Raw genomic sequence first — 27,947 nt, 5'->3', positions numbered from 1 at the left:
TTCAGAGTACTGAATAAATTATCCATTCAACCACAGTTAAATACATTTGTCTTAAATTACACAATGCCTGTCATTGGTTAATTGATTAATTATTTAAAAATCATTTATAACTTATTAATAATAAATATAGTACAATAGATTAAAAATAGATAAGACACAATGTCTTTCAATATAATAAATACTATAAATATAATAAATATTATAAATGTTCTAAGAATACTTGATATGTTTTAATACATAAACCTATAAAAACCTATGTAAACTTAAAATATTGTCAAGCATTATTGGATGCTTTTGTTAAATAATAATAAGTAAAAACAAGTTAGTACTGTAAACCTAATGTTTTATGATATTCCTCACCTTAAAAATAAACATTTATGAACTATTTTGTGCTAAAAAGGCACTAGTATATCAAATACAATGTGAGCTTTGTTTTAAAATACTTGAAATAGAAATATGTCCATTAATACCCAGTAAAAAACTGGCATTAAGTCTTAGCTGCCACAAACATTCTTTAGCTTCTAACCCACACACACACAAATTATATATACCAAGTTTGAGAAAACACAAAATCAGGTTGACGGCAAATTACAAAAGGCTGCTGGCAAAAACTCTATTAAAAATCAACATTTCCTTGTATGAGCATTTACTGTTATTCACAGCCTGAAAAAGTGTTTGTTCATATGAGCATTCACTGTTGTAACCTGTGACAGATAGATAGATAGATAGATAGATAGATAGAGGTGTCATGCTGTATACCTTACAATAAATGAGACTTCAGAAAGTGGGACTTTCACACTTCTGAGAAGCTGCAATCTAGTACTGAAAATGCTGGTATAGAGCTGTATACTTCATACATACATGCATACATGCATATTACCCATGTGAGATTACAGTATAGTGGGGGGGTCAGGGAAATGGTGCACACACGTGTATACACATATATATATATATATATATATATATATATATATATATATATATATATATATATATATATATACCTACCTACACACACACAGACACACTGGATATAAAAAGTCTACACACCCCTATTAAAATGCCAAGTTTTTGTGATATCAAAAAATTAGACCACAATAAATCATTTCAAAACTTTTCCTGCCTTTAATGTGACCTATAACATGTACAATTCAATTGAAAAACAAACAAATCTCTTAGGGGAAAAATATAAAAAATAAAAATGTACAATAAGCTGGTTGCATAAGTGTGCACACCCTTAAGCTAATACTTTGTTGAAGCACCTTTTGATTTAATTACAACATTCAGTCTTCTTGGGTAAGAGTTTATCAGCATGGCACATCTTGACTTGGCAATATTTGCCCACTCTTCCTGGCAAAAGTGCTCCAAATCTGTCAGATTGCGGGGGCATCTCTTGTGCACAGCCCTCTTCAGGTCACCTCACAGATTTTCTATTGGATTAAGGTCTGAGCTCTGGCTGGGATATTCCAAAACTTTAATTTTCTTCTGGTGAAGCCATTCTTTTGTTGATTTGAATGTATGCTTGGGGTCATTGTCGTGTTGAAAGGTGAAATTCCTCTTCATCTTTAGCTTTCTAGCAGATGCCTGAAGGTTTTGGGCCAAAAGTGACTGGTATTTGGAACTGTTCATAATTCCCGCCACTGTGACTAAAGCCCTAGTCCCAGCTGAAGAAAAGCAACCCCAAAGCATGATACTGCAACCACCATGCTTCACTGTGGAGATGGTGTTCTTTTGGTGATGCAAAGTGTTATTTTTGCACCAAACGTACCTTATGGAATTGTGGCCAAAAAGTTCAACTTTGGTCTCATCACACCATAACACATTTTCCCACATACTTTTGGGAGACTTGATGTATTGTTTTGCAAATTTTAGCTGGGCCTGGATGTTTTTCTGTATAATAAAAGGCTTCCATCTTGCAACCCTACCCCATAGTCCAGGCATGTGGAGAATATGGGAGATTGTTGTCACATGTAGTGCACAACCAGTACTTGCCAGAAATTCATGTAGCTCCTTCAGTGTTGTTGTAGGTCTCTTGGCAACCTCCCTGACCAGTTTTTGTCTTGTCTTTTCATCACGTCTGGAGGGATGGCCAGTTCTTTGCAATGTCACTGTTCTATATTTTCTGCACTTTTTGACGACTGTCTTCACTGTGTTCCATGGTATATTCAATGCTCTGGAAATTTTTTTGTACCCTTCTCCTGACTGATATCTTTCAACAATGAGGTCCCTTTGATGCTCTGTAAGCTCTCTGCGAACCATGGCTTTTGCTGTAGCAGACAACTGAGTAAATGTCAGGAAAATCCTACTAGGACAGCTGAATTTTATTTGGGGTTAATCAGAGTCTCTTTACTTGATGGCAGGTGTGTACCCAAGAAGATTGAATGCTGTAATTAAAGCAAAAGGTGCTTCAACAAAGTATAAGTTTAAGGGTGTGCACACTTATGCAACCAGCTTATTGTACATTTTTTATTTTTTATATTTTTCCCCTAACAGATTTGTTTGTTTTTCAATTTAAATTGTTCAGGATGTTCTTCGTGTTTCACTGTTGCAGTCATCACATTTGTGTTATCCTGCCAGGGCTAGCCCTCAGTCAGCCTGAATACCAGAGGCTTAGTATTTTTGCATCGGTTGCTGTCACTCCAGGACTGACGTCAGGTCATCAGTGGTATAAAAACAGGCAGCCAATGCCATTCCATCAGTCTTTCTTGCCAAGGAGCCCGAAGCCGAAGCAGTTTGCACGAGTGCCGGTCAACTGCTACCTGAGTTTTCATTTCCGAATTGAAGTGAAGTCTTCTAAAGCTAAGTACCCCATTGGGGATCCTTTTTTCTTGCTCTAACCAATGTCAGAAAAAGTTAACAATTGTCTCGCCAGTGGAAAGAAAACACTACACATAGACTTCCATTCTTACTGCATCACCTGTTTAGGCCCAGACCATGACGTCCCCCGCTGTCACTTTTGTGCTTTGTTCAATGCCAGAACTATACATCATCAGGCCCTTATTGTGGCTAGATATTTTTGTTCTCAGTCCTCGAATTCCGATCTACCTTCAGTAAGCCATCCGACTACCGATCCTCTGAAAAAACATAAGAATATAGACAGAGACAGACTGCACAGGTGCAAAACTGCCGACAACACTTCCATTAAGCTAGTCGTCAGTTCTCCGGTTCTCAGTGAGGCACTTTCGCAGCCCCTGATGCCCTCTTCTGTGGATTCTCAAGCAGCTACTGAGACCTTTTCAGAGTCCAGTATGCCATGAGACTCTTCTTCGACTAAGGATCCTGCGGATGTGTCTACCTTAGATGGGTCCGGAGCTGCTGAGCAGGCACCGGCTTCCACGAAAGTACTTTGCACTACTGATACTCAACACAGACTGATGACTTCTTTCTCGTCTTCAGTTCTTTCGAAAACAACCGAGTTTCTAAGGCCCAGGGTATGAACCACACCCAAAACACCAATGATCCAAGCTCAGGCACCTACTTCCTTGCCTCAGTCTCAAATGCTTAAAATGGCTGAAGACCTTATATTGCTTATTAGGGGAAACCAGGCTACCCCTTCCAAAGGAAAAAGAGACTTGTCCCCAGTAGTTTTATCTGAACAGGAGTCCAATGACTCCGATGCATCTGAATATGAAGATATGCAACCCCTCTCTGCTTATGAGGATTCTGATGCAGAGGAATCCATCCCTTTAGCCTCCCCTCATGAGGACTTTTCCTTTGGGGAAACCCTACATACTTTAAGGGAGCATATCCAATGGGAATGTCAGGACTATCCTCAGTCTAAAAAGAGACTCAGGGAATTCTTAGATCTACCACAACACATATCTCTGGCCATTCCTCCTGTCCTGGATGGTGTGGATGATGTTTTTATGGAATCCAGTCTGCCTCCTGACACCCTCCCTCCTGCTCCCGGGAAACCTGACCGGTATTATAGAGTCCCTGACTCTTACAAATTTCTTTTCAAAAATAGTACTGCTGACCCAGAGGTCATCTCTCAAGGACCTAAAGGAATCAAAGCAGACTCCCACTCCCTCAGATAGGGATTCCTGAGCATTAGACAAATAGGGTAAAAAAAGTATACATCTCTGCTACCCTTGCTATTAGAGCATTAAATGGTCAGTTCCACATTCTGAAATATCAGCAACATACCATGGAACTTCTCAAACAAAAAATATCTTCTTTTCCTACATGTGCAGATAATAAAGAGTTACAAGAGTTAATGCATTCTGCAAGTCAAGTAACTAAGCACACCTTACAATGTGGTTTTGACGCCCTAGAAGCATCTTGCAGGGCAGCAGTCACTGGTTCTGTCATTAGAAGGCATGCTTGGCTTAAGGAACAGATCTTGCCAGACCATGTCAAATCCAAATTATTGGACACACCCTTGAACAAAGACAACTTATTTGGCAACAAGGCAGAAGAGGTCTTAAAAAAGATGGAAGAAAAAGCTAAATCTATGCAGACAGTTAAAGACTTCTAACAGGTCCAGCCTCCGAGGTTCAGTAGGCATTGCCCCTCTAAGCACTGGTCCTTTCCTGCCCCCTCCAGGCCAGCTCAGCCCAGACCCAGGGGAAGCAGGCCCCCCCAGACAACAGCCCCAGGGAATGCAGAGATCTAAGCAATGGAGTTCCTCCTCTTCAAAAACAGGGAGTGCAAAGCCACCCCCTTATGGTAGGAACTCACAATGACTTTACACTTCCACCCCCTCCCTCTGCACACCTGATCTTGCCCCTAGGAGGAAAACTCTCCTTCCACACAGGCAACTAGGCCACCATTACCAATGACTGCTGGGTCCTTAACATAGTGTCCCAGGGATACAAATTTTATTTCCACACTCTGCCAACCCCAAAAGGGTTCCCAGATATTCCTCCAAACCAGTGGGCAGAGGCCAAAAAGCAAGTCCTTTCCCTGCTCTCCATGAGGGCCATAGAGTATGTTCCCGCAGAACAGATAGGCCAAGGTTTCTACTCCAGACTCTTCCTGGTACCCAGAAAAGAGGGGCATGGCACTCCATCCTAGATCTATCCATTCTAAACACCTTTCTGGTGATACCAAAATTCAAAATGCTCACCCTCCAGCAGCTTCTACCTATGCTTTCCAAGGATGCTTGGTTAGCCACCCAAGACCTAAAAGAGGCCTACCTTCACATCCCAATCAGGGAATCATGCAGGAAATACCTAAGTTTCAAGGCAGGTTATATGCACTTTCAGTTCTCTGTGCTTCCCTTTGGCTTATCTACTGCTCCCAGAGTTTTCTCAAAATGTCTGGCTCCCGCCATTGCTTTTTGCAGGCAAAGAAATATTCAGATTTACCCATACTTAGATGACTGCCTGATTCAGGCAGACAGTCAGGAAAAGCTTCTTCAGCACTTGACCTTTGTAAAGGACCTACTGACCTCCCTGGGGTATGCTATCCATGAAAAGAAATCAAAACTAGTCCCCACACAAAAAATTGTATTTCTAGCAGCAAGCCTGGACACAGCATCCCAGATGGCATTCCTTACTCCAGAAAAACAAGCCTACCTGACAGGCTACTTCTCTCAACTAACCACCAGAACCCAGTTATCTGCAAGGAAAATCCTGCAGGCTCTAGGGTTCATGGCCTCTTGCATTCTACTCATTCCACATGCCAGACTGCATATGAGGAAACTACAATGGTACCTAAAAAGCCTTTGGTGTCAGCACTCTCAAGACCTGGAAGCTCTTATACCAATGATATCTTGTCTAAGGAAAGAATTTCTTTGGTGGGCAGCAGCATGCAACTACAACAAGGGACTCCCCTTTCTCACAATCCCACGCTGCCCAGACCCTCACCACAGATGCATCAGACTATGCCTGGGGTGCTTACCTGGACAGCAGGTGCATTCTGGGCCAATGGAACCCAAATCAAATACATCTGCACATCAACCTAAAAGAGATGTTCGCTGCTCAGCACGCACTGACAGCTTTCAGACCCCTACTCTCCCCGGGGCCTCTGCTGATCAAAACAGACAACACCAAGGTGATGTGGTATATCAACAAGCAGGGAAGGACTCACTCTTATCCTCTCTGCAGGCTCCCATGACCCTTTGGCACACAGCCTCAGCCATGTAACTACATCTGTTAGCACAATACCTGCCAGGCTCTCTAAACTCACTGGCAGACAACTTAATCAGAAACCTGCTAGACCCACACGAGTGGCAGCTAGACCTCAGAACCTTCACCCTTGTAACCCAAAAATGGGGCACCCTGACAGTAGACCTCTTTGTCTCCCACTCCAATCATCAGCTCAGCAAATTCTGCATCAGGGTACCTCACAGCAAGGCCTGGAAAGTGGATGTTCTATCATTCCAGTGGGTAATCCTCTCGGTCTATGCATTCCCCCCTCTACCACTCATTTCAAGGGTACTGCTCAAAATAAGGGAGGGAAAACTGAGGGCAGTCCTGATTGCCCCAGACTGGCCACACCAGCACTGGTACCCACTGTTGTGCAGCCTCTCACCCCTGCCACCATGGTACCTACCTCAGATCTCAACTCTCCTGACCCAGAGGAATGGAGAATTCATGCATCCCCAATTGCAGACCCTCAACCTGGCAGGCTGGCTTATTCCCTGCCTCTCCTCAGGCTGCCAGCCTAAGCAAACAAGTTATAGATGTTATATGTAAGGCCAGATGCCCCAGCACTAGAAAATCCTATGCTGACAAGTGAAAAAGGTTTTGCACCTGGACCCAGGCTAAGAGAGCCAGAATGGCACAGTCCTCCCTACCTATCATCCTGGATTACCTAGCAGACCTACTACACAGGGGGTCTATCCTTCTCTTCTATTAAAATTTATGCCTCAGCAATCTCTGATCATTTCAGCATAGAGCCACCTCTATTCTCAAACCCTTTCATCAAACAGTTCCTAAGAGGGTCTAACAATTTAAGGCCACCCATAAGAGCTCCTACCCCACTCTGGGACCTTAACTTTTGTGTTGGAAAAGCTCACCCTGCCCCCCTTTGAACCTGCAGCTTCAGCAGAGTTAAAATTCCTCTCTTGGAAGACAGCCTTGCTTCTTGCCATCACTTCAGTTAGAAGAGTATCAGAGCTACAAGCACTTATGGCTGTGGAGCCCTTCATCATTTTCCATGCTGACAAGGTCTTCCTCAGGACTAACCTATCCTTCATGCCTAAAGAGGTGTCCAGTGTGGCTCTCAACCAATCCATTTATTTGCCCACCTTTTTCCCTAACCCACAAAAAAGGGGGGAAAAGGATTCTGCACTCTCTAGATGTGCACAGGCAGCTCAGATTCTACCTGAACAGGGCTAAATCTTTTAGAAAAACTGATCAACTGCTAGTCAGCTTTGCTGCAGGAGCAGAGGGCAAGGCCATATCCAAACAAACAATCTCCAAATGGATAGCACACTGCATCCATTTCTGCTACAAACAGCACAGAAAACCACCCCCAAAGGGGGGTCAGGACACATTCCACCAGAGCAACCTCCACCGCTGCAGCTTTTCTCAGAGGGGTTCCCACCAGGGACATCCTGGAGGCTACAACATTGGACATCTGTTCATACCTTCACCAAGCATTAACACCTGCCTATCTTCTCCAAATCCATGGCAGGCTTTGTCACTGTAGTCTTGCAGGGCATCCTAGCCAGCCCCCAGTCTGCTTGACTGCCTCCACCCTTTACTTCAGCTTTGGGAATCAACCCAAATGTGATGACTGCAACAGTGAAACATGAAGAACATAGTACAGTTGTGTACACTTACCAGAAATGTAGATGTTCGAGTGTATTCACTGTTGCAGTCCTAGTTTCCCTCCCTCCATCCCCTTGTCTCTCTGTCTCTCTGTCTCTCTGTCTCTCTGTCTCCCTGTCTGTCTCCCTGTCTGTCTCCCTGTCTGTCTCCCTGTCTGTCTCCCTGTCTGTCTCCCTGTCTGTCTCCCTGTCTGTCTCCCTGTCTGTCTCCCTGTCTGTCTCCCTGTCTGTCTCCCTGTCTGTCTCCCTGTCTGTCTCTGTCTCTCTCTGTGTCTCTGTCTCTCTCTGTGTCTCTGTCTCTCTCTGTGTCTCTGTCTCTGTCTCTCTCTGTGTCTCTGTCTCTGTCTCTGTCTCTCTCTGTGTCTCTGTGTCTCTGTCTCTGTCTCTCTGTGTCTCTGTCTCTGTCTCTCTGTGTGTCTCTGTCTCTGTCTCTCTGTGTGTCTCTGTCTCTGTCTCTCTGTGTGTCTCTGTCTCTCTCTGTGTCTCTGTCTCTCTCTGTGTCTCTGTCTCTCTCTCTGTGTCTCTGTCTCTCTCTCTGTGTCTCTGTCTCTCTCTCTGTGTCTCTGTCTCTCTCTGTCTCTGTCTCTCTCTGTGTCTCTGTCTCTCTCTCTCTGTGTCTCTGTCTCTCTCTGTGTCTCTCTCTGTGTCTCTGTCTCTCTCTCTCTCCTTACAAGGAAATTTGATATTTACTTTCTACTGGTGGTGTTCCTCCACCATAACTTAGCTCCCTATTGGGGGCTCCTGACAGTTAAGGCAGGAAAAACTGATGTAATGGCATTGACTGCCTGTTTTTATACCACTGACGACCTGACGTCAGTCCTGGAGCGATAGCAACTGATGCAGAAATACTAAGCCTCTGGTATTCAGGCCGACTGAGGGCTACCCCTGGCAGGATAACCCAAATGTGATGACTGCAACAGTGAATACACTCAAACATCTACATTTATAGTAAGTGTACACAACTGTACTTTATAGGTCACATTAAAGGTGGGAAAAGTTTTGAAATGATTTATTGTGGTCTCATTTTTATATCACAAAAACCTGGCATTTTAACAGGGGTGTGTACACTTCTTATATATATATATATATCAGGGGGTGTGGGGTCTTACCCCTGGCAAAAAAAATAACTTTTGTTTTTTTTTTCAGTTAGCTGAATTTCGAGCATTTATGCTTGATCACTTGAGGTTCACTATTTTGAGTACCTTTCCTTACATAACTATCTTAACATCATTAACCCAAGGATACCAGTGTTCTTTGGTATTCGCAAGATCCACAAGAACCTATGGATGGAAGACACTCCATTACCACTGCTTGCACCCAATTTTTAGACCATGAGCTGAAGAAAATATTGCGTAATGAAAGCCAAATTTGTAAAGACTCCTGGGCTTTTTTAGAACAAGTGAACAAAACCAGGTATGACGCAAGTGACATCATGGTCACTATAGATGTAAAAGACCTGTACACAGTCATCCCATAAGAAATTGGTCTCGAGTGGGTGGGTGACCTACTGTTGTTATACAAAGTTAACCAGGAGAAAATTAGTCTAATTTTGGAATTATTAGAAATTGTTTTAAGAAACAACTATTTCTCCTTTAATGGCAGGTACCTTTTGCAGACCATAGGAGTGGCAATGGATTCAGCTTGTGGTGGGGCATTCGCAAATATGGTAATGGCATATTGGGAAAGAAATGATGTATTTCAGTCTCAGTAAGGTCAAACTGTATTATAGATACCAAGATGATATCAGCTTGATATGGAATGGGTCACTGGTTGTTTTGAAAGATTTTTTGAGATACCTTAACACCACCACTACATTCCTGCAGTTCACTTGGGTGATTAACCTGGATTATATGAATTACCTTGGTGTCCACTTTTACAAAGACACACATAATGAAAAGTATGCTACTAGGATCCACAGGAAAGAGACCTACTCAAACTCGTTCCTGCATTACACTAGCTCCCACCCAAAACATCAAAAGAGGTCGGTAGTTAAAGGGCAATTAGTTCGAGCAGCCCGTATGATCTCCAGAGAAGAAGATTTTCTTATTGAATGTGACAACTTAAAAACTATGTTCTTGAGGAGGGAGTACCCAGCAGACTTGCTTAATGAGCTTATGCAGGAAGTGATAGGTAAAAGAAGAGTAGGGCATTTTAAGCCCATAGTTGGGGAAAACACACTAGACAACAGCCCCTCTGAAGTTGAATAGGGGAGACCTGAGTTGGAAAAAAGTTATTTTTGTAGATCTATGGTACTTACATTCAACTCTGACTCATACCACTTGATGTCCATTTTTTATAAGAACTGGGACATTTAAATGGATGACTTGTACATCAGGGCACAAATAGGAGAAAGACCTATAGTTACATACAAAAGGGGCTCAAACTTAAAAGACCTTCTTAGGAAAGGTTCTAACTACACTAGAACAGGACGTGTAGGGATGTACAAATGTGAGTCTTGTAACTGGTGCCACAAGGTGAAATCCGGCAGCAAATTTACAGTGAATGGTATAAACCATTATGTAAAAGGTAAATATAACTGCCACTCCAAGGCAGTGGTCTACATGGCTACATGTGACCAATGCCTAGTATTTTATGTAGGCAAAACAGAAAGGAAATTTAATGCCAGAATTTATGAACACAACTATGCCATAAGAAAGAATAATATTAGTAATGCTTTAGTGAGGCATATTCAGGACAATACTGGCAACAATTTCATATTTAAGGCAATAGACCATGTAGACATCAGTGACAAAAAGCCTTGGGGACTTCAGTTAGAGTTAAAGGAGTTAAGATGGCAAATCTTACTACAGGCAGATAGTTGGCCAGGGATAAATGACAGGACATCCATCTCTCCTGTATTGAAATTAAAAGCCCTAGAAAGGAACAAAATATCTCAAAACATTTGTTAAGCACAAGCACTTTTGTATGTATTTGGCTTTGGTAAACATTTTAGCATTATGTGAATATTTATAACATGAGATTTTAAAAAGGACTTTGGTTTTAGTTTTATCCTATTTAGAATAATTCGTGACACAAATATAAGGCTAATAATTTATCTTTTAATTACAAGTTTTAGTTGTATTTAAGATGCAAGAGTTTCAACTGTAACACAGTCATCAAGGGGTTAATTAATGTTCTGTCTCAGTGTTGCTTAGCTAGCTGCCTCTCTTTGCTTACCTAATCAGAGTGTTTTTTATATGTATATAAATGGCTGTCTTATATTTTAATGGTGTCTGATGAAGTTAACACTTGTTTAACGAAAACGCTCACATTTTGTTTGTTTTTCTTGTGGATTTTTATCATTAAATACACCTTTGGTTTATCATCACCTGAGTGATTTGTGCCTGTGAAACTCTGCCTGCCAGCATTGTTATTTATTGTATTTATTTATTTTGAGTATATGACAAAATATCCTATGTAAGTATATATATATATAGAGAGAGAGACAGAGAAAGAGCTATAGACACACATATTTTGTGTATGTATATATGTATACATGTATATATTTATATATATATATATGTATATATGTGTGTATATATATATATATATATATATACATATCATGTCAACTTCATAAACACTGCATAGCCTTTTTTAAGACATTAAGATGTAAAGTTTTATATAACCCGTTTCTATTTTTTCTGTTAATTTCAGAGTCAGGTGGAAACCGCTATTGATGAGAATTTAAGAATTTTAGAATCAGAAGAGAAAATGTTACATGTGAAAACCGCAAAGAATGAAAATATTCAGAACACTGATTTACCAGATTTGCAATTCAAGAACAAAACATGTCATAAAAATTCAGACAAGGCAACTCAAGACAGCAGAGGAAATGCAGCCTTTCTGGATCTTGACAAGCGGTCCTTATCTAATTATAATAATGAGTATAAAATAAAAAGAAACAGAACAGAGATGAATGAATTGGACACTATACAAGATGAAAAGGAAATGATAATCAACAGTGATTCAAATAATTTATCCATTGACTATTACCAGTATGATTATTTTATAAAAGCATATTCTGATGAAATAGATGAGCTAGTAAAGAAAGGAAATGTACATCTTTCTCCAAAAGTGGTCCTCACAGTCACATCAGCCGATAGAAATGCAGATACACACAGTATAGAGAAAGCAAAGCAAGACTTTACGAAATTAATTCAGTCAAAAGTGACAAACCTGAAACAAGAGAAGGTTATAGTTTCCAAGGCACAGAGAAAAGCCATAAGGAAGGCATTTTTGGATATTGAGGAGAAGTTTTGTAGGGTCATCTTGAATGAAATTGAGGAGGGCTTCACCCTTATTGGGCCTACAGAAGATGTAGCTCTTGTTAAAGAAAAACTGGAAACATTTGACATACCTGGACAAAGAGGGAACTTCACAATTAAAACAGAGGGCTCACTCCTCCAAAAGGAGATTGATATACCCAGCCTCCACTGGAAGTTCCTCAAAAAAATATATGGCAGATATCTGGAAGAAATAGAGGCCCGATTTGGAGTTAAATTTATCCCTCAGGAAGAGACACTACCTGGTAAACAGAAAATATGCCTGCAGCCTCAGTCAGAAGAGTACAATGTCACAGGACATGCTTTACAAGCTTTTACTGAACTCTACCAAAAAGCTGCAACCAACCTGATTCAGAGATCTGTAAAAAATGCAGATGCTGTTTGCGCTAGGGAAGCTTACCAGAAAATAGAAAATAAGCACCCAAACGTAGAGGTTAAGGAGAAAAATGGAGAATTCCACCTCATTGGACATCATCACCACATAACTTTAGAAATAGAAAAAATGACTAAGTTCACGAATACCAGTCCATTCAAAGATCTTCCTGAAATTGGAAAGTTGGAGCAATTCCCTAGCAAAGCAGGCTGTAAGTCTAAAATGAAGGATGAGACTGGTGCAACAGACAGGAGTGCTGAAGAAGAGTCATGCCCCATATGTTTGGATTCATTCAAGGATAAATTCACCTTAAGCTGCCAACACTCATTCTGCAAGGTTTGTTGGGAGGAGGCAAAGAAACACAAGCCAGTATGCCCAGTCTGCAAAACTGTACTTGGAAAAGTTAAAGGGAACCAGCCTAAAGGAACAATGAAAGTCAACTGTTCATCTGCTCCCCTTCCTGGATATTCATGTAGCACGATTGAAATTCATTACTACTTTGCAAATGGAAGACAATCAGTAAGTAGATAGCAATTGGTGTAAATAAAAATAATGCAATAAACCTAACATAGGTAAAGTGATGCCACACAGTGAATCTTCACACTGGAAAACAGTTTGTGAATGGTTCTGGTGGGCCTTGAATAACCAGAATCTGTGTGCCCCACTACTGAGACACATAGGTTTCACAGTAATAGTGGCTGAATGGAAGAGTGTAATAAATGATGAATGGCATTTCAGTGCTATATTGGATGACCTGCACATTTAGTTCAGTTTGGTGCAAAATTATGTTTACAGGCCTATTAAATCAAGGTACTGTTCTATCAAATGATAGAGAAAAAAATGTAAAAACTGTTTCCTTGGATTTAGTGGGAAGCCATGATGTAAGTTGTGCTTTGTGTACCTCCTTATTTAACTTAACATGTTTTGAGCTAGTCATCCTACAAAACTGTTTCCTTGGATTTAGTGGGAAGCCATGATGTAAGTTGTACTTTGTGTACCTCCTTATTTAACTTAACATGTTTTGAGCTAGTCATCCTACACTTGGTAGTTTTAGCGAGTGATTTTTCTTAATATTGTCTTCATCAAAACTGGCTGACAACTAAGGAACTGCTGTATTTGACAACCATCTCACTGTTTGTGTGAAACCACTATGCATATTTATTGGATATTTCACTTCTCCCCAGTCTTGTGGGACTTTGTAGTTGGTATATATATATATATATATATATATATATATATATATATATCTGTTTGGGGGTGTTGGCATTTACCCATCAGTTTATCTATATTAAACAGAATCATTGTAGAATGAGTTGCATTTCATCATTTAAATGATGAACTGTAAGTGAAAACTACTAAAACAGAGGGGGCAAAAGCATTTTTGCAGGGGGTCAAGCTCCACTGCACCCCCTCACTTATATATGCCAACTCTGTAGTCATGTAACACTGAAAAAAGAGAAAAGCTCCATTGAAGCAAACAGCAATCTCGCACAATGTACGTGAATGACGATTACAAATAATGTAAAAAGCCAGCCATTAAACTGCATCAGAGTATAGGACAGACTTGCCCTCCTACTATGAAATGCATAAGGGACTTTCACCCTTGGAAAATGTTTTTTTTTTTTTTTTTTTTTTATGTTTTTGCCATTTGCAAGTTATGTTTTGTTTGATTTAGGAAAACTGAAAAAAACATAACTTGTTTTACAATGATTCACACTGATATGGGTAAAGCCTCTGATGTCATACAACCTAGAATTATGTGCAAGAGATTCAACAAAATAGTTGATTAGCAAGGGCTCAATGAACCACTCAGTATCTAGTCAGTTCCTTCCTGATGTGCCCACAAGTATGTGAATTTGAACCCAAGCAAACTTGCTTACTATCATGGACCATATGAATCAGAGGTTGGAGAATTTCTCACAAAACAGTTGAACTGTAGAAAACAAGTCCGACTCCTACCTGAAAATGTATCCGTATCCTATAAATGAAATGTATGCTGTTTCAGTAAAGCAGACTGACCTTAAACAACTGCATCATGCCTTACAATCTTCCAGCTAGGCTAACATTTTCAGAAGGGTCATCCAGCAATCATTATTTGTTCCTAATGCTTCCTCTTTTCATAATCCATTGCATAAACACCTTAATATGTATAATATTTATATATATTATTATTCTTGCTAGTTTCTCTACAAGATCACGCCTAGCTATGTTCCCACGCCTTGACATGTGATCAGGGAGTGCATTGGACCAAACCCCACTGAACAATTGGTTTTAATTTTTCTTCTCTTTTTACTAGTATTGCAGGAAATTATCTATTAATGCTTTCTTATTTATTATTAAGAAGCAAATACTATGGATGCAAATGACTATGACAACTCACTTTTTTGAAAGAGGTAAGTAGATGTGTTCCAAAATATATATTCTACAATCCTATAAAGATAATGACTGTGCAATAACTGATGTAACTTACTTGTCAGAAGGAACTCGTAGCCGCTATCTGATCTGGGAGTATGTTACTGTGGCTCTAAATAATTAAAGGATTCAAACACTACAGTTACTTTCCTTCCATACAAGATTTACAGTTAGAGATTGGATGGTTTACTTATGTGAGCCACTCACCTTAAACTAGCATCGATGCACTTCTTTTCTATAATAATGGTTAATTGTGTCTTTAAACTATTGTAATGTAGTGCTTAGAGCTCCATGATTATACTCGAAAAGAGCCAAATTACAGCCCGATTCAGCACTGCTATAGCATGAGACCTAACTTAACAATGCTTAGAGGGGTGCTTAACAATTGATGAGCAGCTCTACACGCAGTCCACACTAAAAGCAGACAGCACTGGCTAGTAGAAACAGCTTAATTTCAACTCCAGTTTATACCTGCTGTCTGCTAAACTACACAGGGCATTTTGAATCAAACAGCTTCCCTGACACATGGAATACACAAGGATATCCACCACTTCCCCACTGCTTTACTAGTTTTAATGCCAACACAACACATCTCAGCGTTTTTTTTAAATTACTTTTGACTAATTTGTAGTACGTGGAGAAGATAAATCACCATGCACTACAAAGAATTATGATCGGATTGCCAGTCATATTATATGTTCTCAACATGGATGCCAAGATTCATCTCTCGAGCTTCACTCTCAAAGTAAATTTCTTAACATCCATGTCTAGAACACATAAGTAAGTTACGATCAATGTCCCAGTCATAATCCTCTGTCTTATTGCTCATACCACTAATGGTAACTTTTACTTCATTTTCTTTTGTTCTAGTATTATCTATCTCATTATTTTATTCTGGGCAAACCATTAGTCATTGCCTGGTTCTGCAACATAGAGAAATGAAGCCCTGACTATGCCCCAGATGTCTTGAATTTGAACAGTGGCTCAGTCACTCCAGAAGTTGAGTAGAGGTGGATGGGATTGAACTGCCAACACCAGGGGCAGAGGGCATAATCTGATTGTTGAACAATCAGTATCTGCTATTAGCAGACATCCAGTACAGAACACTGTAACTGGGAACATGTACTTGGCTTCACTAAGGCAATAATGAGAGTGTCAACTGAGCATGAGTAGAATGACACTTGATCAGATGGGAGAAATTATTAGCCCTCCTGGTGATGCAGATGCACATGCCAACCACTAGGGGGTGAGATTAGGCTCAAATAAATGACCCAGATCTCTAAAGAATGATATAGTTATAAAAGTGGGAACACTGGATAGTTCTCCAGCATCCAACCCTTAAATACTGGTGTCCCTGGTCTGGAGAGGAGAAAATACAGTCCCTCAAACCTCTGGGTTGAGATGCTCCTCATTCTTGTGTAAGATCTGATATAATAAGGCAAGGCAGGACACAAACAACCTTCATGCTTGCCTGGATGATGATTTCTTTTGATCAGCTCTTGCTCTGTGCAGACTGCAGGACCTCCTCCCAAGGAACATGTGCTCAAGACTCATAGGAGCAGAAGAGATGGTTGGTAGCAGAGAGGTAAATACAATTATAAATACAATTTCCATGTAGTAGTTTGTCTTTCATATGTACTAGTAAGCAGTAACCAAACAAAACAATAGTTTAAACTGCCTAGCTGTTCATATATTTTGAAGCATTCCCTCTCAACTTCCTTTATCTTATGAAGCCCTGTTAAACACTCCAGATCTTCTTACACTTTAGATAATTTATTGTCACAGCAAATTCTAAATGAGGTCACCAATGATAAATGCAAGTACAAAATAATATTGTGATCCTAAGCAGTGCTTGTTCTCTTCATATTATCGTTCCTATCACACCAGAGCCTTAGCCCTAACCATTTCATAGTGAATTTCAAGCGTCATATTCTTTTTTTTGTTTTAACAAGAAACATTTTTATTAAATTATCACTTATGACATAGGCAGTCATACATTTATATAAATGAAAACAAACCATATTAACATCATTTTAGTTGCAGACCTTATGCATCATTTATAATCTATCCAGTCACCATCAGACAAACATTACATAGCTCATTCAAACCCTGCCTTCTTTTAAACCCCATTCCTCCACTGCATGTATTGCTCCCACAGTTCCACTTTTTTCTGTGTAATTTGCTCCTACCCTTTTCTAAAGATCCCATTTCCAGTTGATTTATGTCTGTTACTATATTCACTACTTCAAGTACAGTTGTTGTAGGCTTTGATTTCCATTTTCTATTAATTGTTTTTTGGCAGCCACCATAATTAAACTCAGCAAGGCCTTACTATGTCTAGGCAATTCTGATTCTGTATCATAGCTCAATCATTTCCTTAGTTATACCAATTTGCTTACCCAGTATTTCTGATAGAGTAATCTGCAGGGAATTTTTTTAAAGTCTGCCAACTCATTACACTCCCAAAAAATATATTCCCAATAATACACCTCCAACATTTGCTATCTACCTGAGGAAAAATTATTTGGAGTCTACATGAGGTATAAAAATACCCATGTAAACACTTCCAAGTAAATATCCTAAATCTTCTAGACTTTGTTGTATGTTTGGGAGACTCACATATATCCCCCCATTGTTTCTTTGTGAATTGCTTGTCCAATCTCTCTTCCCAATCCTTTCTAACCTCTTCTAATTGATTCTTATACTTATCTTGTAATATTTTATATGCCCTACTAATTATCCCTCTTTAAACAGCAGCTTCTGTTCTAGATTCTATTAAAAACTCTACTAGTGCTGGTTACAGAACTGATTTTTATTTCAAGGGAGACTGTTTAATTTCCATAAAACATGTTTCTTAAATTCTGCTAACTTTTCATCACATTTTGACTTCTTTCTTTTCTGTTCCCTTAATACTTTCCAAAAATCCTTATATTCTGCTAACAAACACTTATCAAGAGCACTTTTCCTTCTAGTTAATTACTTTCAAAATCCAATAGCTATATAAAGAGGCCATATAAACTCTAGGATTCATTAACTCCCAACCTACCCTTTCCAGGTTATAAAATCCTGAATTTTATGGCTGTGCAACCTTAATCCCCCATAGTACTGAAAAGTATTTCCAATAATTTATTTTCCTTATTAATTAGAAACAACAATTCTGTTATGTATGGCAACTTTGTTAGCATTACTGATTGAACCGAATGTACCTTTTTTACATGTAATTTTAAAATTTCTTGACAACTGCCCCATTCTTCTCATATCCTGTAAAAGTTTTGTTCCAGTGCCTATTTATCATTTCCATGTTTCCATACTTTATACCTAACACAAAAATTAAATGTGTGATAAAATAAATCCCTCACTTTTTTTGACAATATCATCATATCATTTAGCTTCCTTACTCAAAACCAACCTAATCGTACCTTAAAACGCATCTACTACCATTGTAACCTCCTTCATCAGTAATCTATTTAACACAATTATTAAATCATCTGCATAACTTCAAATTAAAAAGCAATTCAGTCTTACCATGAAATTTAAATATAGTGTCCTTCCACTCATAATTAACATATACAATATCTGCATTCGCACTAAACTAAATAACACTCTATTCATTGGGTACCATTGATACAACCATTTAAACATTTGTACCCTATCTGATAGCATTCCATTTGCCAAAACGTTTGCCCACATTATTTTCATACACATATTGGAAAAAGCTCACTAATTTATCACCTGTTTGTTTTTATTTATTGTCATTTGAATACCAAAAAATCCAACTGGTCAGAAGCCCATTTTCAGCGGAGACCCAGGGCGAAAAGCTCCAAATTATTAAAAAACATTTTAAGAACAATAATTTACAATCTTCAAAAATAAAAATATCTGCACTTTGAATAATTATAACAAATTAGACATAATATAAAAACATTGGTTAAGAATTGATAAAAGGTATATGACAATCATTCAACATTTAGAGAAATTTTGGACAGTTTGTAGAGAAATTAAGGGTACGTTATTCTTTTATTAGTCTTCTCTGACTTTCCAGTCTTATTTACTTTATGAAATCTTTCATCTGTCTGCCAATTTCAATTAAATCAAGCAGATATTACCTTAGATCATTATTCTCTTAAATGTGACATTTCTGTTTCCTGTGCTATGCTGCTAGCTGACCTTCAAAGACAAGTGTCTTGCAGAAGGTTCCAAAAATTGACCTTCAGTTACAGTGCCTCCAAAAGTGTTGCTTTCTCTCTCTCTCTTTCTCTGTATTGCAAAGCTCTTGGGGGATTCACTGTGTCAGAATTTCCACTTCACTAAACATTTTGCATCTCATCACATTCTACTTTGACTTCTTATCCTAATCTTTTCAAAATGTACCATGTCTGCATGTCTTTGCCTGTATATATCTTCACATATCTTGGAAGTATAGTGGTCACATCTGTAAGAACAATTTTCTTTTCTGCATAAATTTGGCAACATATCTGAGCTCTTTTTCTTTCCCAAGTCAGTGTTTCTTTTTCATTACCTTAGACAGCCTCTGGTTTTGTTATTTTCTTTATTTTCCAAATTTTCCAAATGCTTTGGGTTTATAATGCCATGACTGGAATAGACCCCATTCCTAAGTCAGTGTACAATTATACTTCATGTAACTAGTCTTGCTTTAGTCTTCAGTGTTAGCCAAGAATGTTCTTCTCAGTACCTGCAGTGTACCCAGAATACCCTCATTCTGCAGTTCCTATGGGGTTACATGTATTGGTAGCATATTTAAATATGACTGCAAATTCTTCTTTATTACTTGTCATGCTTCTGCTACTACTGGAACTGCCTGGGTATCTTTCTTCCACATTACTCTCATTTCTGCTTGGAAATCCTGGTATTTTATGTCTCTGTGACTCTCCATACATAAGTCAGTATAAATGCTTGGTTTATCAGTTTCGATGACAACTGTTACTTTTGTCTTTTTTTTTCTTGTACTACATATTTTTTATCTGTAATGGGTGATCGCATGTGATATAAACTTCATCACTGTTAATAATGATTTGTGGCTTATATTTAAATGCTTCTCAGCTAGTTCTATATCGTATATTTGCATAATACCCAGTGCAGTAATATGTATCAATCCAACATCTGTGATACCTGCCAATGACTCACATTACCAAACACTTTATTAATATCACAAGCAATTACATTTTGCATCTATCACCCTACTTATAGTACTACTTCTTTTATAATTATTATGGCATACTTAACATTTCTTCCCATAATTCCATAAATTCCTTCTTCTAAAACTTATTCAAAAGCCCATTAAAACCTCTTTATGAAAATGGTCATAACTATTTGGAAGTATATGTTAAGTCATTTGTTCTAGTTTTCAAGTTTATGCCTTTCTTCTTTTATCCCAAAGAAACGTTATTAACTCAGTGCATTTTTTGACTCAAGCCTTTATCTTCCCAGTTATTCATCCCCTTTAAAGATACTAGTTTTTCCTCTTTTTCTTTTCCTTTATAAGTCTCATATCCCAGTCCATTACACCCTTTTACATTTTGTAGCTTTCCTTCTTTAATTACCACATATAATTCTTCTATTTTTAGTTTCTTTTTGTAACACTTTCTTGTAATTGTCATTAATTTTGTTTAAATTTCACTTAATTGGCATAACATGCTGCGTCTCCATAAACAGTTCTTTTAAATAATTTCATACACTCTTCAATATCCTTTCTATCCCTAGGGTTCACTAAAAGTCTCAGTGTTCATGCTAATTGCCCAATGCAGGGTGGTCAAATAGCTGGATGTCAAGAACGTGTTTCAAAGACAGGTATGGCCACATTGAGAAACAAATCATTATCAGCTCATTATCATGTCTAAGAATTTAACACTGCACTGTCAGACCTGACTATGCTAGTGCTCTTCCTAGCAAACCATGCTCTGTATTATCAAATGCACCCCTTACACTCACGTACGTGCATACACACACATACACACTCACACATACTCTCAGGCATTCTTCCCACAAAGTTATCCACTCATCAACAAACTTGATTATACTAACAGAAATGCTCACTTATTCATTCATATATATATATATATATATATATATATATATAGACTCTTGATTCTCTACCTAGTCCACCATTGTGACCAAGCACACACATTCATGCAGCCTCATTCGTGCCCCGTACAGACATGTACACACGTGTTCAAATATACATACATGCACATGCAAGCACACACATATACACAGGTAGACTCTCAATTCATGCACACAACTGTGTTCCCACGTACACACACACACACACACACACACACACACACATACACATACACATACACGCACACATACACATACACGCACACATACACGCACACATACACGCACACATACACGCACACCACAGACACAGGCACACACAAAGAAATGCAACCCCCACATCTTTGCTAAAATCTACCTACACTGTGAATACTCCCATACGAGTGAATGGGCGACCAACATGTTTTTACAGCATCCACATTTTTCTCCTAGAGTAAAATTTTATTGGGCCAAATGATTCTCTGAATCTATTAACCAAACAAATCGGGAGCTGTAGAGAGAGTATTAGCCAATTAGCATTAGCCACTCCCCTGGGCTGCTGTATTAGCATGCAGCTGCACCCATGCAACCTCTCTCCTCACTAAGGTCTCTGCAAGGGGAAAACCTCAGCAGTAGAGCAGCATTTGAATTCAAAAGTCATTCCACAATGCAGAGCTCTTCTCTGTTAAGGCTTTTGCATTGTGCTAATCCTTTCTGAATGTCTGTGTTTATCCCTAACAAACCTGTTTTCACCTACTTCATTTTCCCATGTAACACTTTCCCCTTTTTCTACTCTTTTATTTCAATACAATTCTCTTGCTTTTACGAGTATTTCATTTTCATCTTATTTAGCACAAAAAGCATATTTCCTTATGGAAGCTATATCATTATTTTCTACTTTTCAGACTCTCGATTTTCTTTATACATATCTTTCCCTATATCATTCTGTGTCTCTACCTCCGTATGAACTTTCTTGTATTTTTCCTTCTTCATCTACCATTCCATTTTTTATAAGATACCCATATACAACATATGTTATGTGATTCAGAATTAGCTGTTGGGAAGCAGGTATTTATGATGTCGTATAGCAACACAAGAGAACATACCTTACAATTTTTTTTTAAGTTTTGCTGTTTTGACTTTTAATGAGTTATCTTCAAAATCCTTGATCAGGTCCTATATCTGCTTTTGTTTGATTGATACTGTGTAATATTGATTTTGTAATTGATGGGTTGTAAAGCAAGTCTGGCAGAGGTAAATTTTCCTTAGATCTACCTAAAACTCTGTAGTATCAATCTGTCAATCTGCTTGTAAAGTTCTTAGAACTGAATGATGTATGAACATTTCTATGACTCCATCTCCGTAGTACGAGGGCATACACCGAGTTTTTCTACAAATTGTGTTCTTCCAAGATTTTTTAAATGCTCTAGTGATTTAGGAGACAGTTTCTGAGGATCATGTTCTATGGATACCTCACCAAGGATACCCCAAAAAGGGTTCGTGAACGATTTGATTATCAGAAGCACACTGTTCAGAGGTGAATACCATTCCTCTTAGGTAATGAAAGATTTCTATTGGACTACTCAAAATGGTCCTTTTATAGAAACAGTTGTGCTCATAAAGAGACACCTTGTGGGTGGGGGAGGGGAAGACCCAAGTATTACATCCCAAGAGTGAAGTCATTTATTCAAAGGAAGATGGCTTAGTGGGTTTCTTCTTTTGTTTACTTTGTAGAATTTTGCCTTGAAGTCAGGGTTTAGTCCTCAATGATATCACAGATTTTTGTACTAGATCGAACTACTTCTATGCTTGTATGTTATAATCAATAAGTATAAGTGCCTTGGGCAGCCGGATGAATTGAAGCCCAGCCCACAGATACCTGATCCAGAAGCAACCAGATTTGAGATATTCACTCTCTAAAAACTTCATTTAACCTGGAAACTGGCATCTGACCTATCAACTTCCATTCTGTACATGTCCACACCATTACTGTAGGTAAATCAGAGCTAAAGGGAGCAGGTAAAGCAGAGATGAGAAACAAGAGTCTACTTGGAAGTCTAGTGGCTGATATCTAGGAAGGAAGAAATATTTCCTCACATCTGTTTTAAAACTTTGTCATTGGGTCTTCAAATACTTATTTTTCACTTAAATATTTTTCCCGTCAAACCATTTCCTATCTCAGAAATATAGGCAATAGGCAGTTAAGAGGAAGAAGACCAGGTTTCCCTTCTCAAAGTAGATGGACAAAATTTAACAGCAGTGTCCAACAAATGAGAAGCCCCACTCGAAGATAAAGGCAAGGAGTACCTATGTCACCATGAAGACTCAATAGGACCCATCCGTTTAATTTTCTTAGTGTTGTAAGTTGATCACTTTTTTTGTACTCTTTGCTCCACTGAGGGTCTGTTGTGATCCCCCTCCACTGTAATTCAGCCTATTTGTTTCCCCATCACCGGGGTAAGGGTCAGCTGGGAGGGTTATCATTCAGGTAGTCATTTGGGTGGTTTGAGGATTATTCTTATTGCCCCCCCCCCCGATCTACCTACACATACCAGTTATGGTGATGGGTAAGGACATGCAATGGCCTGGTCATGGTAGATGTCCCCTCATGTTTAAAAAGGGTGATCCCTTCTAGCAGCCTTGCTGTCCCAACTCTACCAGAGAAACTACACCACTCAGTGTGCCTCCACTTGCATGTAAACATTTCCACCCTATGGGAGAGTTGAATGGGCCATGCTCTTCACTTCTTTTCCTTCCTACTTGGCTCCTCCAATGTTAAGGCTGCTAATCAACCCCCTAATTGCAAGGATCTTGTTCAGCATTCTATCTCTCTGCACCACACAGCCAGGTTGTTAGAAACAAATTATCCATGTTTTCTCTTTTCTTTACATTAATGTTTGATTTTTTTCAAACTTTTTGAAGTAGCAATAGAAGCAGTAAGACTGGTGAAGAAATTTGATTATTTTAGATTATATTTGACTTGACAGGAAAAAAAGCGATGATATGTCTATCTAGTATACCCTTTAAGTGCATTTAGCCTTATACTCATGCTCCCTTCATGTCTTCCTTCTCATCCTTTCTCAACCTGTTCCACGTCATCTTGAATGATTCTACTTTCTCTCTCTCTGTCACACATTCTGGTAGTCCTTTTCTTGGGTCAAGAACTCTTTATAGGAAGAAGTACTTTCACAGATCCACATTAAATGCCCCTCTATCTGCTAGTTTTACAAATGTGCCCCCCTTCCCTTCTGTATCTTCTGCTCAGGATGACCCCTTCACATTTCCCTGACATTACCTTGTGCACTCATATCATGTTTTATCTGGCTCTTTTAGTCTCTAGTAGGAACAGCTCCTGCTTCTGTAATCTCTAATCATATCCACTTTATACCATTCCACACACACTTCTTTTGTCTTTCCTCTGGACTCTTTCCAGTGGCAAGATATCCCTCTCCTTCTATGGTCTCATTAACTGTCTGCACACAGTACTTAATGTGTGGCCTGAGTAAGGCCCAAAACAAGCAGGAGCATTAACTTTTCTTTTTATAAGAAACATTACCTCTTTGATTCTGGAGTTTATTCTTGAAGATAAACCCCAGCATTCCATTTCCTTCTGCCACTGCCCTCTCCCTGTGCAATAAGTGGCACAATGCCAGATCCTTTCACTCTGCCATCAGTTCTTTCCCAATCTTTTGTCTGCACTGAACTTTATCTGCCACTCTCGTGGCCTCTTGCTATTCTTTCTAAATCTTTCTGTAGACTCTCCCCCATCCTCCACTGCTGCATCTATCTTTGTCTGTCAGAGAAAGGCTGGGGCTGAACCAGTTTGCTTTTCCCTAACATATGTCCATAATGCAGTCACTAAAGAGTACTGGACCAAGGAGTGACTGCCATGATACTTTCCTCATTCCTGCCATCATCCTTCTCACCAAAACTCCCTATGTCTTACCCTTGAGAAATGAAGTCATCTAGTTCTTCATTTATTGTCCTACCCAGAAACCCTCCACTAGCACTTTCCTGTATAAGAGCAAGTCATATGATTTGCTAAAGTCCAGGCAAACAATGCCTGCTGTCACTGTCCTGTCAACTCATCCTGCAAACTAATCAGATATAACTGATAATTCCTTTCAGTCGTAGTCATATGCTGGTTGTTGCCTTGGAAATGTTTGTCCTCTAGGAAAACAAACAACTATTCCTTCAAAATTTACTCAATTACTTTCCCTGCCACTGCTGTTAGGCTATTAGACCTTTAGTAATTCAGATTTTTTTCTAGTTTCCCCCTATCCTATATAAGATTACAGCACACTAGTTGTCTCCCAATCCACAGGCACTTCTGCACTGGCCACTTATTCACTGAACATTTCTGTAAGGGAAATCTGCCAGAACAGTAACCAGATTCCTGGGGATGGTTGAAAACAACCTGCTCTGGTTCGTCTCCTGTATGATCCTTAAAGTCAGCCAGTTCCTTCTCAACTTCTCTATGTTTGTCTCTCTCTCTCTCTCTCTCTCTTTGGGTATCTATCACCTCCTATCCCCCATCTACCTACTTCACTTCTAGTGTGATACCCTCCCCTTACCTTCATTAATGAAGACTGATGTGAAACATTCATTCAGGCTTTTTTTCCCAGTCTTACACAATCGATTAACCAGGTCTGCGTCTCACTTCCTCTGTTTTGATGTGTATCTGAAAAAGTCACTGCTCTCCTTCTTACAGGCATACATGTATACATACAGATATTTTGGGCACAGGCAACCATGTTCTTCTAGCCTGCCAATATACCTAAATCATTCTTATAAGTATCCAAGTTATTCTTAAAATATCTAAACTAGTGCTTGCTTTAGTATAATTTGGCAGCCTATTCAATACATCAGCTACTCTCTGAGAGAACCGATTAGTGCACTTCTCATTCTTATATAATCCCCTATACAGGTTGTCTGATGATTTTCTGCTACTGTTTGATGTCTCCAGACATTACCAGAAGTAGTTATCTCTGAATGCCCTATATACCCAAATAAGGTATACTCTTAAATATCTATATAAAACACTGTACATGCTCAGAGATTTTAATATTTCTTGTTAGCTTAAATGTTCATATCCACTGATGTCTTCGGTGTATTTATGTTGTACTCTTTCCAATTTATTCATTCTAGTTTACTTGTAAGGTTTTCATATTATTATTATTATTTCATACTCTACTTTGGGTCTGAAATAACCTACAAACAGTAATTTAATCATTTCTAATTTTCTAGACTTTACAAATCTTTTTTATACAGCCTATAGTTTTATGACTAACATTAAACAATTGATTGATATGATCAGAAAAGCTTAAAGTTCTATCTGATCATATACCCCAGGTCCTTAAATGAAGCTACATTTTCAAACACTATAATCTGTATTAAATGTTTAGCCTTCAGTATATGCCTCTCAAATTTCAAACACTTATTTTTGATGTATTTACCAGCATGTCTGTGGGACATCATGACTGTAACCTAGGATTCCCCAGTGTACAATTGTATATTTGCCATGTCATATTTGTAAGCCATACATGTATTCATCTTATCAAAATTACATTAATACTTAGTTGTTCTAATTTATTGATCTGTGTTTTGTGAATGACCATATCAAAGGCTGAAATCTATATAAATTACATAGCAATGTACTTTTTCATTCATAGCTATTATATTATTAGAGATCATCATGACACAGGAAGTTATAGACGTATTTTCAAAATATGCTAGTTGATATATAGTTTCAAATCCCAACCTTTCCAGTTCTGGCAGTTTATCCAGAATAACCTTCTCCATTGTTTTTTTTTTTTTTTTTTTCACAAAAAGAAAGTAAACTTATTCATCTGTATGACTCTGGGTTTCTGTTATTCTCCCTTCCCTTAGAGATGGGTTTAACAAATGCATGTCTCCAATCTTGAGGTGTTTCCCCGTACTTAAAATGCCCTTGTGAATAACAGATATAATGGTAGTTTAAGTTCGTGCTAAAGTTTTCTTAGGTCTTTATTACTATTTCTGTAACACCACCCACCTCCACCTCCACTTTTTGGGGGTCCAGCTAGCATAATTCTTTTTCAATATAATCTAATTTAAATGCAGTATCTGAAGTTCATTGGATATTACTAGCATTATTTACCACTCCCTTTTATGGAGCCAAACTGTTTTGCATAACACTTTGTAAATCTGTTGTATTTAAGAATACATTTTATAATTTGTACATAGTTTTTCAGTTTATAAATAGTTTCCTATTATGCTGGATATTGTTATATAAATTTTCTTTACATTTTTTTCCTGATTTATCTCACTCTATGTTTAATATTTCTGTCTAGTCTATTTTAGTGTTTCAAATGTATTGTTCAACCTCTTTTCCATTTCTTGTTTTTTTTTTTCTCTCTCTCTCACCTTAAGTATTTTGCTCTAATGGAAACACATTCTCCTGATTATGTGTGCCTAGATTCTGATGTTAAAACATTGTTTTTGCATTCAAACACTGTTCCCATCAAGCTTGCCACATTCCTTCTGCAGTCTTCCCACTGAATGCATCACTCCAATTATTATTACACAATGACTGATTTACTTCCATACAATTTGTTATTAATCTTCTGTGCATTAGTTTAGATTTCAGCTTGGCAGAATTATGTAGCAGTAATTTAACCTTTATAACCCCATGATCATTGCACATCAAATAGGGTAAAACTTGCCATGAAGTAACAATAATTTCTTTATGAAGACAATGTCCAGTATATTCATTTCCCTGGTAAGTTTGTTTACACTCCCCAGTAATTGTTGCTCTTGAACATATATTTCAAATAATTTACTTACTATTGTTGTATAATCAACATTATTCTAGTCGGTTTCTGGCAAATTTAAGTCCTCAGCTGCTATTATTTTCTCCCTTGTGCTTCATGCAAGAAATCATGCATTTATATTTACGTGAATTCATGCTAGGTCATCAGCACCTCACTTTGATGGACTGTACACTCCAACAATTGTAATCTGCTCCAGGGCTGTCTTTATTGTCACAATTACACAATCTACAGTATTGGTGTTTTCATCAAACATGTAATAATCACAGATCTTATAACAATCTTTA

The 27,947-nt window shown here is 38.4% G+C and overlaps 1 protein-coding gene across 1 annotated transcript in view; it reads left to right on the top strand.

The window, feature by feature from the left end:
* LOC122811714 (E3 ubiquitin-protein ligase DTX3L-like) overlaps positions 1 to 27,947 on the top strand; it is a 269,974-nt gene that overhangs the window by 151,272 nt on the left and 90,755 nt on the right. The window contains exon 5 of the mRNA XM_044083744.1: positions 11,378 to 12,898. Within this exon, the coding sequence (XP_043939679.1) occupies positions 11,378 to 12,898 (1,521 nt within the window). The remainder of the gene's footprint in view (positions 1 to 11,377; positions 12,899 to 27,947) is intronic.

The sequence above is a fragment of the Protopterus annectens genome, chromosome 9.part0 (genome assembly GCF_019279795.1).
Source record: "Protopterus annectens isolate FY-2018-M chromosome 9.part0, PAN1.0, whole genome shotgun sequence".
NCBI classification, from domain to species: Eukaryota; Metazoa; Chordata; order Ceratodontiformes; family Protopteridae; genus Protopterus; species Protopterus annectens.
Note: the sequence above shows the minus strand (reverse complement) of the source record. Positions and strands in the feature narration are given on the sequence as shown.